Source organism: Gossypium arboreum, chromosome 4 (assembly GCF_025698485.1).
Source record: "Gossypium arboreum isolate Shixiya-1 chromosome 4, ASM2569848v2, whole genome shotgun sequence".
Taxonomy (NCBI): domain Eukaryota; kingdom Viridiplantae; phylum Streptophyta; class Magnoliopsida; order Malvales; family Malvaceae; genus Gossypium; species Gossypium arboreum.
This window is the reverse complement of record NC_069073.1, coordinates 5,920,483-5,940,016: the sequence shown is the minus strand read 5'-3', so window position 1 is coordinate 5,940,016 and position 19,534 is coordinate 5,920,483. Positions and strand designations below refer to the sequence as shown.

The 19,534-nt window shown below is 33.1% G+C and overlaps 1 protein-coding gene across 1 annotated transcript; it reads left to right on the top strand.

Annotated features, from left to right (window-relative positions):
* The first annotated feature begins 10,563 nt into the window (after window positions 1-10,563).
* Window positions 10,564-18,253, top strand: LOC108459246 (polyubiquitin 4-like). The gene is made up of 10 exons (XM_053026727.1): window positions 10,564-10,656; window positions 10,781-10,885; window positions 11,997-12,256; window positions 12,660-12,767; window positions 13,192-13,285; window positions 13,436-13,488; window positions 13,945-14,047; window positions 15,887-15,985; window positions 17,199-17,458; window positions 17,911-18,253. Exons 2-10 carry the CDS (start codon window positions 10,793-10,795, stop codon window positions 18,020-18,022), a joined length of 1,182 nt encoding a protein of 393 aa, XP_052882687.1. The 5' UTR covers window positions 10,564-10,656; window positions 10,781-10,792; the 3' UTR covers window positions 18,023-18,253.
* Window positions 18,254-19,534: the final 1,281 nt, after the last annotated feature.

Below are 19,534 nucleotides of genomic sequence, written 5' to 3'. Positions count from 1 at the left end.
TGACGATTTTTTTTAAATATTTTGTTTTATAGTAATGGATCCCGGGCGAGCCGGTGATGATGATGTAGAAAGTAATGCGCCTGCTTCCACAGAAGGGGCAGCGCCATCTAAGAATAGGCCAGTAATAGTTGATCAGGGAGGAGTGACTCGAGAAACTCTCTTCCGAGCTTTGAATGATTTGTTTGCCGAGTTCGTTCGTACGAATCCGGCAGTTAGACCTCCACCCCCTCATGATTCTCAGGCTACCCATGTAGCTCAAGCTTCCCCAATCACAGGTACAGTGGTAAGAGAAAAACCACCAGTTGATAGAATCAGGAAACAAGGGCGTAAGAGTTCCGAGCAACAAAAGATGATGATGCGAAAAAGCGAATTTTGGTTAGAAAATACTATCGAGTCTTTGACGAATTATCTTGCACACCCGAGGAATGTATGAAATGTGTAGTATCACTTCTTAGAGACTCAGCCTACTACTGGTGGAAGACACTTGTATCAGTTGTACCGAAGAGAGAGTCACTTGGGATTTCTTTCAGAAGAATTTCGTAAAAAGTACATCATCGAGGTTTATTGACCGAAGAGAAAGGAATTCTGGAATTGAAACAAGGCAATATGATTTGACCGATTATGAGCGTGAATTTGTCGGGCTCATAAATATGCTCAAGAATGTGTGTCCACAGAGGCTATCCTGTGTAAAGGTTTGAGGATGGGTTAAATGATGATATCCGATCACAAGGGTGTCCTAGAAATAAAAGAGTTCGTTATTTTAGTTGAGAGAGCACAGTAAGGCGAGGAGCTATTAAAAAGAAAAGGCAAAGTTGAGACAGAGACACAAGATACAAAGAAGAGACAGATGAGCGAGATCATTTCACCTACATCCAAGAGGCCCAGAGAGTTTTTACCGATTTAGCTTTTCACGGGCAATCTAGTCGAATAGAGGTAGCAGATTTAAGGATCCAAGGCTCGGACCATCTCGACTACGAGTGTAGGTAATGTTAGACAGGGTAGATCGTGGTGTCCACGGTGTGGTAGACTTCATTATGGTCCTTGTCGGGCAAAGTAAAATGTTTGCTATAAATGTGGTGCTCCAGATCATTTTGTACGAGAATGTCCGAAGTGGCTAGCCGAGAGGTAACACAGAGTGCTAGATCCTAAATGCTCCTACTAGAGGCGATCATCGAGGCAACCGGAGTAGGAGCAAGTAATGAGGTACCTCTAGAGATTCTTTGTGAGACCGGATGTTAGAGCCCCTGCAAGGACTTATGCTATTCGTGCACGCCAAGAGGCATCCTCCCGATGTGATTACGGGTACATTTTCTCTACATGATATTAATGTCATTGCTCTGATTGATCCGGGTTCAACTCATTCTTATGTTTGTATGAAATTGATGCCTAGTATAAGTATGCCTATAGAATCTACAGAATTTGTGATTAAAGTATCGAATCCATTAGGCAAGCATGTATTAGTAGATAAGGTATGTAGAAATTGTCCTTTAATGATTAGAGGCTACTGTTTTCCGGCCGATCTCATGCTATTCCCATTTGATGAGTTTGATGTGATTCTTGGTATGGATTGGTTGACTACACATGATGTGATAGTGAATTGTGGAAAGAAATTCATTGAGTTGAAGTGTGAAAATGGTGAAATTCTTCGGGTTAATTCAGAAGAGTCAGATAGTTCATTTCCTATAATTTCTGTTATGTCTGCTCAGAAATACTTGAGAAAAGGGTATGAAGCTTATCTTGCTTTTGTGTTGAACACTAAAGATCCAGAATTGAAAATTGAATCAGTGCCTGTGGTATGTGAGTTTCCCGATGTGTTTTCGGAAGAACTACCAGGTTTGCCTCCTGTTAGAGAAGTTGAGTTTGGTATTGAGTTGATTCCAGGTACCACGCCCATTTCTATTGCTCCTTATAGAATGGCTCTATTGGAATTGAAAGAATTGAAAGCTCAGTTGCAGGAATTAACAGATAAAGGCTTTGTAAGACCCAGTAGTTCACCATGGGGTACACCAGTGCTATTTGTGAAAAAAAAAGACGGATCGATGAGATTGTGCATAGATTATCGGCAACTTAACAAGGTAACAGTAAAGAACAAGTATCCATTGCCTAGAATTGATGATTTGTTTGATCAATTGAAGGGAGCTACTGTGTTTTCCAAGATAGATTTGAGATCCGGATACTATCAGTTGCGAGTTAAAGAGTCGATGTCCCAAGATCGCTTCCGGACTAGGTATGGTCATTATGAGTTCCTTGTGATGCCATTTGGCTTGACTAATGCTCTGTCATTTTTATGGACTTAATGAACCGAATTTTTAGACCATACTTAGATAAGTTTGTAGTTGTGTTCATTGATGATATTTTGATTTATTCTCATGATGAGACCGAGCATGCGAGCATTTGAGAACGCTTTACAAATTCGAGAGATAATCGGTTGTATGCCAAGTTCAAAAAAAGTGAGTTCGTTACGAAGTTGGTTTTTTGGACATATTGTCTCGGTGAAGGTATTAAGGTTTATACGAGTAAGATTTCAACCATTGTTGATTGGAAGCCTCCTAGAAATGTATCGAAGTTAGAAGTTTTCTTGGTCTTGCGGATATTATAGACGATTTGTGAAGGATTTTCCATTATAGCTACCCGTTGATGAGACCGCTACGGAAGGATGTTAAGTTTGAATGGATGAGAAGTGCCAACAAAGTTTTGACAAGTTAAAGGCATTGTTGACTAAGCTCCTATCTTAGTACAAATAGGAACCGGTAAAGAATTTGTGATTTACAATGATGCATCCTTGAATGGGCTCGGTTGTGTACTCATGCAGGAAGGAAAGGTAATTGCTTATGCCTCTAGACAATTGAAGCCACATGAGAAAAATTATCCGACACATGATTTAGAGCTAGTTGCTATTGTATTTGCATTGAAGATTTGGAGACATTATTTGTATGGTGAAAGGTGCCGGATATTTACCGATCATAAAAGCTTGAAATACTTGATGACTTAAAAAGATTTGAATTTGAGACAAAGAAGATGGTTGGAATTGCTTAAAGATTATGAGTTAGTGATTGATTATCACCCAGGTAAGGCAAATGTAGTTGCTGACGCTTTAAGCAGGAAACTTTTATTTACATTGCGAGCTTTGAATACCAATTTAGCCATGTCGATGATGGTTCTATTTTAGCTGAATTTAGAGCTAAACCGGTATTTCTTGAAGAGATTTGTGAAGCTCGGAAAGATGATAATGAGTTACAAGCTAAAAGAGTTCAATGTGAGTCGGGCATAGAATCGATTTCGGATTGGTTCGATGGTTGTTTGATGTTTAGAGACGAATTTGTGTACCAAAGAATGATGAGCTTATTCAAAGATTTTACAGAAGCACATAGCGCTTCTTTATCTATTCATCCAGCAGACAAAAATGTATAATGATTTGAAGAAATTGTATTGGTAGGTAGGAATGAAAAGAGATATTTCGAGTTTGTTTCTAGATGCTTGATTTGTCAACGTAAAGGCGAACATCGGTACCCTCGGGATTATTGCAACTCGTGCTAGTTCGGAATGGAAATGGGACGAGTTACTATGGATTTTGTGACAGATTGCCGTTAACACTGAAAAAGAAAGATGCAATATGGGTTGTGATTGATAAGCTAACTAAGTCGGCTCATTTTATCCCAATCCGTATGGATTATTCACTTGACAAGTTGGCCGAGTTATACATTTCGAGATAGTTAGACTACATGGAGTGCCATTATCGATCATTTCGATGAGATCCAAGATTTACTTCACGGTTCGGAAGAAGTTACAAGAGGCTTTAGGTACGGTTGAGTTTTAGTACGGCTTTTCACCCTCGAATCGATGGTCACGAGAGAGTTATTCAGTACTTGAAGATATGCTTAGATGTTGTGTATTAGAATTTCAAGGTAGTTGGGAAAAATACTTACCATTGGTAGAGTTTGCCTACAATAATAGTTATCATCAAGTTTGAAGATGGCACCTTATGAAGCTTTGTATGGACGTAAATGCCGCACACCTTTATATTGGATGAGCTTAAAGAAAGCCGATTCTGGGTTGATCTAGTTAAAGAAACGGAAGAAAAGTGAAAGTTATCGAAATTGTTTAAAAGCGACTTGACGACAAGGTAAGTCGTATGCGATTTAAAAGAAAAGAGATCGAATATCAAGTTGGTGACAAAGTTTTTTGAAAGTATCCCGTGGAAGAAAGTTCTCGATTTGGCAAGAAAGGCAAACTAAGTCCACGTTTTATTGGACCGTTTGAAGTGATTGAGAGAGTCGGACCATTAGCATATCGGTTAGCTTTACTGATTGAGTTAGAGAAGATTCATAATGTATTTCATGTGTCTATTCTACGTCGTTATCGTTCAGATCCGTCACATGTGATTTCTCAAACAGAGGTTGAGATTCACGAGACATGACTTACGGTGAAGAACCCAGAAAGATTCTAGCTCGAGAGGTAAAGCAATTAAGGAACAAAAGTATTGTACTTGTGAAAGTACTATGGAATAGACATGGGGTAGACGAGGCTACATGGGAACCCAAGAGGCTATCTGAAAACAGTACCCATATCTCTTCACGGGTAAGATTTTGGGACGAAAATCCCTAAAGGGGGAGAAATGTAACATTCAAATAGGGCCTAAACGGAATAAAGGTTACGAAACCACAAATTCAGGGTAAAAAAATATTTTATTATTATTTTGAGGTTCATGGTATGATTACATGATTGTGTGAAAATTTCGTGATAAAATTCTATGCATAAAGTGCTTAAATTGAGGTTAGGGACTAAATCGAATAATTTGCAAAACTTGCATTCTAGAAGTTTTAGTATGAAATTATTTTGGAATATTAATTAGGAGATCTTAAATGGTAATTTGACCAATTTTAAGTTCATGGACAAAATTAGGACATGGAAGGAATTTTTGAAAGTTTAGTAAGGAGGGCATTTTGGTCATTTGGTTATTAACATTAATAAAAGGTAAAAAGATGATAAAATTGTATCATCTTCTTCAAGTTACCAGCAGAACCTTACCTGTCTCCATAGCTGGGGTTTCTTCAACTTTCAAGCTTCATAGTAAGTGATTCCAAGCCCGCTTTTAATGATCTTTACGTTTTGAAGTCCCTAGCTCGATAAAGCTTATGCTAGCAATAATTTAAGTTAGGAATCAAATTTGGAAAAATACCCATAGGTGAAATTTGTGTATTTTGATGTTTTATGATGGAATATGAGGTTTTAAATTATGTTAGACAACTTGTGCTACTTGGTTTTAAGTGAAAACGAGTAAAAGGCTTAATCGGTAAAATACCTAATAGTCATAAGTACATGTTAGTGTGTGAATTTGATGTTGCCATAGAAGGAAAAATGATCAGCATGTCATAAAACATAAGAAAATAGGATGAAGTTTAATTTACGAGCCTTGGGGCAAAAGTGCAAATATGTGAAAGTTTAGGGGCAAAAATGTAATTTTTCCAAAGTTTGAGTAAAGGGTTGTTTTGATAAATGTTGGTATTAAATAAGCTAAATTTGCTATTATAGATCAAGAAGAGCGAAATTCGAGAGTAGATCGGGGAAAAGAAAAAGTAAAGGACTAAATTGTAAAGTTTAGTCACATTTTGTATCGAGGTAAGTTTACAGTAAATAAATGCAATATTATTTTATTTTACATTATTATTGTCAATTTCCAGCATTTATATATTTATGTTATGAAAATATTTAAAGTCGAATTTAAGGTGAAGTGACAGAGGAAAAGTGTTAGAAAGCCGGTTGAACCCTAGGAATGTTAGGATATTAGGGTTGTGAGACGTAATCTAAATGAGCCATGTAAGTCCATATTAGAAATATGGCTTTGGAGACAGGATTGAGCCATGTAAGTCCATATTATATATGGCATTGGAGCAGGAATAATTCATGTAAGTCCATGTCAAAGACATGGCATTGGTAGGATATTGATAGACAGAACGACCTAGTATCCTTAGTATTCCGAGTGGTTCAACGGGTCAGGATACGAGTTAAATTACAGTGAATTAACAGCAAAGGAAAAGTAGATTATACTTATGAAAAGGAAAGGTCGGTAAGAAAGAAGGTAAGGGAATAAAGAAGAAGATAGAAATTGAGAAGTAAAGAAATTTATGATGTTAGATGATATTATGCATAATTATCCATTATGTTGAATGTTGTGATTTATTTGCTTGTAAGCTTACTAAGCCTAGTGCTTAATCTCTTTATTTTCTTCTTCTTATAGTACTTATCTAGCCACTCGGGGATCGAAGGAAACGTCGGAGGCCGATCACACTATCAAAGAAATAACTCGGTATAATTAGACGTTTTGTTTTGTGTATGGCATGTATAGAAACTTAGCCACTTTTGGTATAATATGAACAATGAATGATGTGTAAATACTTGCTAGTGATTAGCTAATAAAATGGCCGATGATATGCATGTTTATTAATATGTATGATTGAATGGTGATTATCACATGAAAATTATGAAAATGTGAAAGTAACCTAAAAACAGATTCAAGTAACAGCAATGACGTAACTTTGAAAAATCACTAAAAATTGTATAAACATATTTTGAAGATGAATAATATATTAAATTAAAGCTTATTATGTCTATTTTCTTATGAAATAAGAAAAATAGGTAAAGGTATTATATTTCATGATATATCTGAGTTTTAGTGAAACAGGGTCAGAGCGATTTCTGGAACCCCTGTTTCAACTTTGGAAATTCACCATAAATTGTACAAAACTAATTAGAAGGTATAATTTATATGGTTATAATCCTTGTTGAGTCTAGTTTTAAGAGAAATAAACGACTTAGTGATATGAATTTTGTACAGGAAGAAACATGGTTCGTAGTAACAAGAGGTTAGTGCAGTCGAGTTTTGAAACAGGAGAAACTTTAACTAATAAACTGTACTAATTGGCCAAGTCAAAAATCTATGAAAAAAATTAGTAGATAGATATATGAGTCTAGTTTCAGGAAAAATTTACGGATCTTAATTTCGAGTTTCGGAACTCAAGATATGAATTTTAGGCGACTCTGACGCAGAATGGCAGCACATTCGAAATGCTTAAATAAACAATTTAAACCTATTTAAGGGATAGAATAAGTTTAGTAATGCCTCGTGCTCGATTCTGGCAACAGTCTCGGGTAAGGAGTGTTACAGGGGTGGACAACAAACCCTAGAATACTAACTAGAGTTGCCACCACCTATACTTCTTGTTAGACTAGAAGCTCGTTTTTCTAATTGAAATAAACTTCTACAATTCAAAAAGGACTCTACCTTCTCTCCCTATAAATAGATGGCACAGTAGGACTATTTACACAACTTTAATATATTATTACCCTACCCAAAAATAGAGAGAATTTATTCTCAACTATTGAATCTATTTTCCTGGAATAAAAAATTCTGTCAGTTTCTATTTGAAAAGAGATTTTTTGTTTTCACACTAAAGAAAAAAAGTTATTTCTAGTAATGGGTTTTGATTCAAACTGTTTGAACCCACACTCGAATCAGTTCGTGGTATGAAAATAGTAGAGAAGATTGTTTGGTTGAAAGCCAGGAATGACAAGGATCTGCCTATTCGAAAACACAGGTGTAAATTCGGTCTAAAGTTTATTACTATAAATATCACAAATCTGAATTGGTTTTCAAATTTTTTATTTTTTGTTATGCAAGAAAATTGTTTTTGAACTAATTTTTTTCCAACACTCCCACTTAGGAATACTTGTACTTTGTGAAATTGATATGCATACCCTGATCACATAACTAGCTAATACTGGTGAGATTAGCCTTCAAGCCATCAACAAGAAAAACATTTTTCAATTTAGGTAAACTAGAAACATTCAAAACTCATTTGCCAAGAAATCTACCTTTTTTGCCATCTCAAAATGTTAAACAACCAATTTGGTTTTCACCAAAATTAGACAAGTAATTGACATTACCAGTCATGTAGCAAGAGCATCCACTATCAAAGTACCAGACATGATTTATAATAATCTTCAAGGAATGGTAAGCAACAAGTAAACACTTTTGATCCTTCTTTCTCTAGGCAAGATTGTTCTTCTTCATCACTGTGTTGGAACTAGTGGGCACTAATTTTGGCACTATTTACTTCCATCTTAAGTCATAAAGCATCTAAGTCTGATGTGACCTAATGCTTTACAATAACGACATATAATTTTATGTTAGGTATACACCTTCTTATCAACCTTGATCATAATTGAGCGGTTTAAGCTTTCTCCATTATTATAATTTGTTGCTTTGACAAAAATAGTAGGACCTTTAGCAACAACTTTTCCTTTCCACTCAACATAACCTAATCTACCTTTTCTAGGGCTCCATCTTTTTGCAACTAGTATTTCGTTAAGTTTTCCACAACTTGCATTATATTTCTCGAGCATTTTCTTAGTGAACTCAAGTTCATTTTGAGTTTTCCCCATATTTTTTATTTCAATAGCCAATTAAAACTCTTTTTACTTCCACTTACCTAATTAGCATTTGATTTTCTTCCTTTAATTCACTTTCTTAACCACTAATCTAGAACAAGCATTACAAACCATTTCCCACTCGTTAAACGGTCTTGTAAGTATTTAAATACTCCGCATCAAATACTCTTTCAAAATTAACCATGTTCACTATGAATGTAAAAGCAACGTAGTTACTTAGGTGTTCCTCATCAGTTTTTGAACAACTAGTGGAGTCTTTATCACTCCAAGTGACACACAAGGAATTATTCTTTAGGGTGTTTGCATACGCTTCCTAAATATGCCTATAGCTATGACATTTATGAAATTGAATCCTCTTCTTCTTGTCAGTGGCAGCTTCCTCATTGGTGACAACTTTTTGGATCTTCCTTGTCTAACGTTGTTGAACTTTTTAAACATTTGACTTCTTTTAGATTGATTTTTTGAAAGCTTCTATTGTAGTGTTGAAATTAGTGGGCATTGTTCCAATTGCTTATAAAGTAATGCTCTTTTCCTCTTTGCTCATATTTCTCTTTGTTTCATCCATATTGATTTCGAAGGTTTGTAGAGGCCGAACCAACTCATCAATAAGCATGGTATCAAAGTCTTTATCTTCCTTGATGACTGTAACATTGATGTTAAATTGTTCAAGAAAAGATTGAAGAACCTTCTTAACCAAATTTAAAATTGAATGCTCACTTTCAAGGGCAAAAAACTAATGGGATAAATCATAGAGTTTGGTATAGAACTTGCCACTTAACTTATTATTTTGCATCTATAAGGTTTTAAACTTTTTTGTAAGCATCTGCAGCTTAGATTGCTTCCTAGTATTCGTTCCTTTATATATTGTCTCAAAATTGCATAGAGAGCTTTAAAGTTAGTATTGGCAAACTTCTCATCCTCAATGGTCTAAATCAATTTTGACTTTGTGGAGTTAATCAACTTTAGTGAAAGATTGGTCCCATCCAATAAGGACTGATCTCCAAACTTTCTTATCATATGACTTGATAAAAGTCATCATTCTTACCTTTTAGTAGGCATAATTAGCACCATCGAGCGTAGGCACTTGTGTTCCTAATGAACCTTCTATGGCAAGCAAATATCAACACAAAAAAAAAAGTCACTAGATGTGTTTAGTAGGAGGCTTTGATACCAATTGAAACTTCAATTTTGCTATTTGTAAGCAAAACAAAAGTAGTGACAGTGACCAGTGTCAACTATTTAGGCATTGAGTATGAACAAGGTAGAAAAATAATGAACACGCGATACATTTACATAGTTCAGTTTACCTACGTCTACAGGGCCTTACCTAGTGAGATAATCCACTATCTTAACACACCTATAACAATATATTACAACCTCTAACACCCACCATATTAAACTTCTCACTTTGTGCCTAAGATATAAAAAACTCTTCTCTAAGTTTCCCCTTTGAAAACTTAAGATATTAACCAAGTAAGACACTTGTTTTTTTTTTCATTCAATGCAGTTAAAAGAAACATTTCTTAATGAACAAGAATAAGTGCTCTTAGTTCAATATATTACCTATACAAGTCTGCTTAATTGATAAGAAACCAAGACTTGCTAACATACTACATAAATTTTAAAATCAACCTTCCCATGAAACAAGCAAGATAAGAAGCATAAAGAATATCTTCAATCAACTCAGGATAAGTATTGAATCCTTAGGATATACTTCCAAGTTTCACTCATTTTGATCTGATCTACCGAACTTGGAAAGTTGATTACTTCGATCCAAATCCAAATCAGTCTCCAATTTATGTTGCTAAACATAGTTTGGATATTAAAGATGAACTAACTGTCGTCCAAATTATTAGTTAGAAACCTAATAATTTTGTTGCAAAAATTTGTCAACTTAAAATGACAATTTTTTGAGTAAACAATGCTAAACACATGTTGAAAGAACTATTTTTCTCCTAAAAAATAACCTTACCATATTTTTCTCCTCTCAAATGTCTAAAAAACTTGTTTAATAAAAATAAATTGTTGAAAGAACTATTTTTCAAAAAGAAAAAGGCAAATATGTTAGAAATGATATTCTGTTAAAATAAAAATAAAAATGGGCTTAGGCCCAAAGGAGAGTCCAAAACCCGATTTGAGAAGTATAAAAGAAGCTAGCGTTTCTTCAACGTCCAAATAACAAAGTTGTGTGTCTCAGAAAATCAGGAGGTAAAAAGTTTCAACAAAAGAAAAATTGCTTTCCAATCTTGGTTCTTCCTTGGAAAAAAATCATTAACAACATCCGACTAAAGAAATTATGCTTTATATAATGGTTTGCCTTACTGTTTTGCAGTAACTGAAGAAGATGCAGATATTCGTTAAAACCCTAACAGGGAAGACTATCACTCTCGAGGTTGAAAGCAGCGATACCATCGACAATGTCAAGGCCAAGATTCAGGTTTTTCTTTTCTTATCCATCGTGTTAAACATAACTATTCTTCAATTTCTATTGTTTCCATGTATTTTTTTACTTCATTTTCCTCTTGCGAAACTGCAAACTTAATTTTACAGGAGTTTAATATGAACTTTGTGAATGATTCCTTTATTGTATGATTTTCTTCTTCTTTTTTTCCTCTTACGGAACTGCAAACTTAGTATTAGAGGAGATTGACGTTTAATCCTGCTTCTTTTATGTGTACTTAGCAATTTCTGCGAAAGTTGCTTACAAATAATTTAGGGATGACAATGTATAGTAAAAAAACACTGGATCTGACACTATGCGATCCATTTTTTGTGGATTCAGATATTGGATCTACTATTTGCAGTGGATTTGAAGCAAAATTCGGATATGAACCATTGAATTTGCTTTGATTTTGGCTCAATTAGTGCCCTGATATCCTACTTCTTTAGCATAATCTACTGTATTTATGTGGATAATGTATTCGAATATTTTAACCTGATATTTATTTACTTATTTAGCTATATTTAGCAACTTAGGAATTACGACCGATATTTTTTCTGAATTTAGGTGCAGATACAGATGTCAGCAAAAAAAAAAAAAACCAGAATTGGGTTTTGAATAAATTTAATGGATATGAAATCAGATACTTAAAAATTACAAAATATATGATCGGTTGCCATTTGTAGAAGTTATTATTTAAGAAGTATTCTATTGATGATAAAGCAAATTCCATATTGCTTTTGCTCCCGAGTTGATTAATTTTAGATTTACTTAATCGCCACTTCATTAATGATTGGATCAAATTTGTTTATTCAACTAAAATAGTTCAAGTAGACGACATGCAATTTTGCAATTCCGTTAGAAGGTGTGAGTGCTAAAATAAACTTAAACCATACTCAACTCTTTTGTACTCTGCTAGCACTATTGGTTATGCATATTTGTAAAGCTTCCTATTCCATTGATTAAGAAAAAAGACTACTTCCATTATTACCTTTCTTTTATATCTGCTATTTTATTTTCAATCTATTTGTATCCTCCCACGAGGATATTGTTTGAACATAATGCTTTCTTCATGGTTACTGTGCTGACAATGAATTACATTTTCCAGGATAAAGAAGGCATCCCTCCTGATCAGCAGAGGTTGATTTTTGCTGGTAAGCAACTGGAAGATGGCCGAACCCTAGCTGATTATAACATCCAAAAGGAGTCCACTCTTCACCTAGTTTTAAGGCTTAGGGGTGGAACCATGATCAAGGTGAAGACTCTCACCGGGAAAGAAATTGAAATTGACATTGAACCAACTGATACCATTGATCGTATCAAGGAACGGGTTGAAGAGAAAGAGGGAATTCCTCCAGTTCAGCAAAGGTACCAATTTTGTTCTTCTGCGTTGTATTGAATGCATCTCTCGGGTTTACTCGTTCATTGACAATCTTCTGCTTAATATTGTGATTTGAAATTCTTGTTTATCTTTCATTGGCTAATGTAATTTCTTGGGGCTGCTACTTGACCATATTTCTCCAAAGGTGTAGAAAAGACTCAATTCACCACTTTTTTTTTGCATACAGGATACAAAATTTGATGATTTTACACTTCCATGTAACACTGAATCTTAAGAATGTTATGTTATCAGATGCCTTTAGGTATATTCTTTAATTATTTTGTGCCAAATCTATCAGGAAGGTATTTCCAAGTTTGTACTCCGTAGATAACTGTAGTGCTCTCGTTCTTGACTTGTCAATTTAAAGCATATTTTGACTGCTTGCTACAGGCTTATATACGCCGGGAAGCAACTTGCAGATGACAAGACAGCGCGGGACTACAATATTGAGGGTGGCTCTGTGCTGCATCTTGTGCTTGCACTGCGGGGTGGCTGTCTGTAGATGGTGCAATACGAAAAAAATACCTGGACAGAAACTGTTGCAATTTTAATTATTGCATAAATCTAATGAGTTCGCATTTGATTTGTTGAGAAATGCATGGAACATATATGAATTGATGATTTCGTCAAGGGACAGATGTTGTGTTGTATTACTTGATTGTATAAATCAGCCTTCTTTGGATGGCCTCGCAAACTCATGAGGGTATGTCAAAAAGTCGGAAAAAAAGGTCTAATGGGCTTTAATTAGTAAGGTACCGTATGATTTCGCACAGTCTGATACGTTAGTATAGCGACTAATTGGTATCTTATTGAGGAGGTCTAAGTCCATTTCTCCAAATGGAAAATTACTAAATTATCTCTTGTTGGGAGGGTTGTTTTGACTAAGCCGGCTGCGGCTCCTAGTCCCCTTTTTATTATGCAGATGGCTCAGCTTCCCTTTGATGTTTGTGATCACACTGACAAGATTTGTAGAGCTTCTATTTTGGGGTTCTTACGACGAGAGGGGAATTCACTTGGTCAGCTGGGAGACATTGCATTTACCTAAATAAGCTGAGTTCAGGCCTAGGTATTATGGGTTCTACAGGCTAAACATCTTCGAAGAGATTCTTTCTTTGATGTGCCTAAAGGCCTGGATAGATCACATGTTTGGAAAATAATTCTTGCAGGGCGCCAAGTTCTTTCTAATGGGCTTTGATAGAGTGTGGGTAAAGGAGTCGAGGTATAAGTTGGCTCGATAATCGGATCTCTGAAGGTCCATTAATCAATAAGTGTATTCAACCACCGCAGCATGATTCTATAAATAGCTTGGTTCAGGATTCATAAATGGGTTTTCAAGCTCTTGCTGGATAGTTGCTGAATGAGGTCATTGGTCAAATTGGACTGAGTCCGAGTCTGCTCAGCGCCAATGTTCGAAGACACATTGATTTGGGGTGAATCTGCCAACGTCATCTTTTCAACTCGATCTACCTACGCTATGCTAATCAGGAGTAACTGGGTTGTAAACCCATTGTTTGTGCTATACGGAATATTCCTTGTTAAGTAAAAGTGCAATTGTTCTTGTGGTTAGCTTGGAAAGAGAATCTTGAGTGATGTTAACAGGCGTGCAAGAAATTTAGCCAAAAAACGAGAGTTGTTTAGTTTGTGGTCATATGTGAGAGGTACTTCATATTTTAAGAGATATCCCTGTTCGTGGCTTTGGCTATTCATCTTCGCAGTCATATGCTGGAGAATCTGCAAATGGAAAAACAAGATTTGTTTTGCCAATGTTTATCCGCCTGGTAATTGTAAAACTGAGATTATTTGCAATTACTGGAAGGATATGGTCATTGTCCCGATGCATCAAGCTCGACGCGATTCAAGCAAGAACAACTCTGTTGAGATTAGCCGGTTGACGGATGGTGCAAATTAAAATACAGATGAAAGTTGGTTTCGAGACAAGAACTTTGTGACTGTAGGGGGTAATTAGAGATATGCATGGAAGATGCATTTCTGGTTTTTCAATCAGCATTGGTAATTGTAGCATCGATTTAGAAGAACTTTGGGGTCTTTTATTTGGTATTTATTAACTTTTATGTCCATACTTTTTTATATAATAACATTTATGATCAACTTTATCAAATATTTTCTAAAATTTGCAATATACTCAAAAATACATTTTAAATCTATTTTATTTATTTAAATGCTTTTAAGTTAATATTAAATTATTTTGTTTATCTGAATCTATATTTCAATTTTAAACTAAAATTAAACACTAATTATTTATGATATGATTTATAGCGATGTAAAACAAAATATGGATTTTATAGGCATACAACTACTATTTTCAAATATTTGGTTTACCTCACGTTAATTTGTTTCTATTTTATTTAAAATAAAATTTAAATTTAACATTTTATTATAAACATATAATCCCGCCATCAACTAAATCTATAAATAATTATTTAAGATAGAGTTGAGGGGGTCATGCCTAGTTTTAGGCATTATCTAAGAAAGAACATATATGATAAAAATTATAATGAGATTAATATTCAAATAAATAAAATGACCTTTTGTATTATTTTTAAAACATAATCTTAAATAGCATATCGATAAAAATTTTGAAAAATCTAAACTAGTGAATAATGAAAAATTAAATAAAATATAAAAATATAGTAGATGTGCCACTTATGCAAAATGTAATATACGTATTTTTTATATTAAATATACTATTTTTTCGTCCATTAATTGATTGTATGTATTAATTAAAATATAATTTATTTTTAATTTAATACTAAAAAATAAAAGAATAGATGCCACATACAAAAAAATTGAAAGTAAGAATATAGAATAAGATATGTTAAAAATAAAGAAAGTAAAATACTATTCTTTAAAATAATTTTATATTATTGCGGACATTTATATATATATATTTAGAATTTTAAGAATTTAAAAATTATATCTTTATTTATCTTAAATTTAAATTTAAAAATATATATTTTATGATAATTTTAAATTTAATGAAATAATTAAAAATACAATATTGAATAAAATTAAATTTAAATTGAGTTATAATGATAATGATAATTTTAAAATCTAATGATACAAGATAATATTTTTTTATCTTTATAATAAATTATATTTTTTATTTTCTTACATAAAAATTTACATAAATTTTTTCTCAGATTTTAATTTTATTTATTTAAAATTGTTAAAAAAATAATTCATGTGCCAAATAAGTAAACTATTTAATTAATTTTAAGTTTTAAACATTATAATATAATATATATAATATATTATAAATGATAGATTATAGATAAATAATATATTCTGTCAATCATTAATTTACCTTTTCATATTAAAACCATAATATTAAATTAAAATGTGAGATAATAGTAATTTAAATTTAATACTTTTTTATTATTCAGATATTGTTAAAAATGAAATTGGGCTTAGGCCCAAAGGAGAGTCCAAAACCCAATTTGAGAAGTATAAAAGAAGCTAGCGTTTCTTCAACGTCCAAATAACAAAGTTTTGTCTCTGAAAATCAAAGAGGTAAAAAATTTCAGCGGAAGAAAGATTGCTTTTCAATCATGGAAATAATCTTTAACAACAGTTGCCTTACTGTTTTGCAGTGACTAAAGAAGATGCAAATATTCGTCAAAACCCTAACGGGGAAAACTATCACTCTCGAGGTTGAAAGCAGTGATACCATAGACAATGTCAAGGCCAAGATTCAGGTTTTGTTTTTCTTATCCATCAAGTTAAACATAATCTAATCTTCAATATCTATTGTTTCCGTGCACTATTGTTTTTATTTTAGTTTGTTTTCCTCTTGCGAAACTGCAAACTTAGTTTTAGAGGAGTTTAATTTGTTCTTCGTGAATGATTCCTTTATTGTATGATTTTTCCTTTTTTATGTTGATCGTTTTCCTCTTACGGAACTGAAAACTTAGTATTAGAGAAGATTGACGCCTAACCTGCTTCTTTTATGCTGTACTTAGCAATTTCTGTGAAAGTTGCTTGGAAATTAATTTAGGGATGACAATGTGTAGTTTAAGAAAAACTGGATCTGACACTATTTGATCCAGCTTTTCTGCGGATTCAGATATTGGGTCTACTATTTGCAGCGGATTTGAAGCAAAATTCGGATATGAACCATTGGATATATGTTACCTGAATTTGCTTTGATTTTGGCTCAATTAGTGGCCTAATATCCTACTTCTTTAGCATGATCTACTATATTTATGCAGATAATGTATTTGAATATTCTGACCTGATATTTATTTAGCTATATTTTAATTTTATTATTTAAATATCATATAATAAATTGAGATATTTAGCAACTTAGGAATTACGACCGATATTGTTTTTGAATTCAGGTGCAGATACAGATGGTGAGCAAAAAATAAACAAAGTTGGGTTTTGAGTTTAGCCGAAATGAAATCGGATACTTGAAAATTACGAATATTTGATCGGTTGCCATTTGTAGAAATTATTGTAGAAGTGAATTGATGATAAAGCAAGTTCCATATTGATTGAATTGGCTATAAGTAGACTGGCCGATTTATTTTTTGTGCTCCGCTTTTGCACCTGAGTTGATTAATTTTAGATTTACTTAATCACCACTTCATTAATGATTGGATAAAATTGGTTTATTCAACTAAAATAGTTCAAGTTGACTACATGCAATTTTGCAATTCCATTAGAAGATGTGAGTGCTAAAATAAACTTAAACCATACTCTCTTTTGTACTCTGCTAGCTCTATTGGTTATGCATACTTGTAAAGCTTCCTATTCCATTGATTAAAAAAAAAAGACTACTTCCATTATTACCTTTCTTTTATATCTGCTATTTTATTTTCAATCTATTTGTTTCCTCCCAAGAGGACATTGTTTGAACATAATGCTCTCTTCATGGTTACTGTGCTGACAATGAATTATATTTTCCAGGATAAAGAGGGCATCCCTCCTGATCAGCAGAGGTTGATTTTTGCTGGTAAGCAACTAGAAGATGGCCGAACCCTAGCTGATTATAACATCCAAAAGGAGTCCACTCTTCACCTAGTTTTAAGGCTTAGAGGAGGAACCATGATCAAGGTGAAGACTCTCACCGGGAAAGAAATTGAAATTGACATTGAACCAACTGATACCATTGATCGTATCAAGGAACGGGTTGAAGAGAAAGAAGGAATTCCTCCAGTTCAGCAAAGGTACCAAGTTTGTTCTTCTGCATTGTACTGAATGCATCTCTGGGATTTACTTGATCATTGACATGCTTCTTCGTTATTCTTGTGATTTGAAATCCTTGTTTATTTTCCATTGGCTAATATAACTTATTGGGGGTGCTTATTGACCATATTTCTCCAAAGGTGTAGAGACTATTCACAACTTCTTTTACATACAGGATTCAAAATTTGATGATTTTACACTTCCGTGTAACACTGAATCTTAAGTATGTTATGTTATCAGATGCTCTTAGGTATATTGTTTAATTATTGCCAAATTTATCAGAAAGGTATTTCCAAGTTTATACTCGATAAAGGTAAGACATGATTGGGTCGCAGGGTCGTATATATCTGGTCCGAATGACCTGTTTGACTGTAACCTTAGTGCTCTGGTTCTTGACTTGTCAATTTAATGCATATCTTGACTCTTGTTACAGGCTTATATATGCCGGGAAGCAACTTGCAGATGACAAGACAGCGCGGGACTACAATATTGAAGGTGGCTCAGTGCTGCATCTTGTGCTTGCACTGAGGGGTGGCTGTCTGTAGATGGTGCCATAAAAAAAAAATACCTGGACAGAAACTGTTGCAATTTTAATTATTGCATAAATCTAATGACTTTGCATTTGATTCGTTGAGAAATGCATGAATTGATGATGATTTCCTCAAGACACAGATGTTGTGCTGTATTACTTGTTTTGTATAAATCAGGCTTCTTTGGATGGCCTCGCAAACTCTTGAGGATATGTCAAAAAGGTCCAAATGGACTTTAGTTTATAAGGTACCATATGATTACACACTCTGATACTACAAGTATTGTAATGAATCAAAATTCATGGGCATTAGAAAAGTACATTATCGGGTTTCTGTCTTGACAAAATGAGGTCATAAATTATTATTAGAAATATTTGTGAGTCTAGTAGTGTGTTTAATTAGGCTTTAATTAAGTGAAATTAGCTTAATTTAGAGAATAGTAAAAGAATTAGATTGAATAAGGAGTAAAAGTTGAACTATAGATTAATAGAAAATAAAAAGGATTAAAATGACAATTAAGCTATTAACAAGAAATGAGGCGGCATATATGTAATGATTTTTATGTTATATTTTAATAATATAATTAATTATTTAGATATAAATTATGTTAAATTAATTTAAAATAATTATATTATAAGATTTTTATCTGAAAAAAATTGAAATTATGAAAAGTGGACGGTGATGATAATGCACAAATATAAAATACATATGTTTACATTTGTGATACATATATTTGTTATTAAATAGATTTTTATTATTTATCATTATTATTATTCTATTAAATTATAATTTATATTATTAAATTATGAGTATTATTATTAAAATAAATTAAAATAAAGACAAATGTATGGTGATTAAATTATACAAGTGTAATGCATATATTTATACATTTGTAATATATTTATTTAATTACTTTTATTTAAGTAAAAGATTTTATTATGTTAAAATATTAAATTATATAAAATAAATAAAAAGGACAATTGAATGGTGATGATAATAGGAAGTGTAAAATATATGTGTGTCCAATTGTAATATATATATTTGTTAATAAATAAGATATTTATTATAATAATAAAATTATTATTAAGTTAATAAAGTAAAAGAATAAAAGAATGAAATAAATAAAGAAAACAAAAGAAAGAAAGAACAACAGAAGCATTTCGAAACAGAGGAAAGAAAAGAAAGAAAGAAAATAAAAGGAGAAACTAGTGTTGTAGTGGGCTAAATTTGCCCGCTCGTTACAAAAAACAAAGAAAAGAAACAAACAATAAATAAATAATAAAAAAACTACATTATCAATAGTCCACTAGTCTGAAATTATTACAATGACCCAATACCCTAGCCCAAAAACTAAATCAAGGCAGAGCCCCAGCCTCCGTACCCTCCAAAGACCACGCCAGCATTCAGACATGCCAAAGACAAGATGCACTGCACACCAAACACAAGAAAACAACAGATGCAAGAAAATAGCAAAATTGTATATTTTATTTTTATTTTTTCTTCTCTCGGCTATAAAGCCTAAAGAGA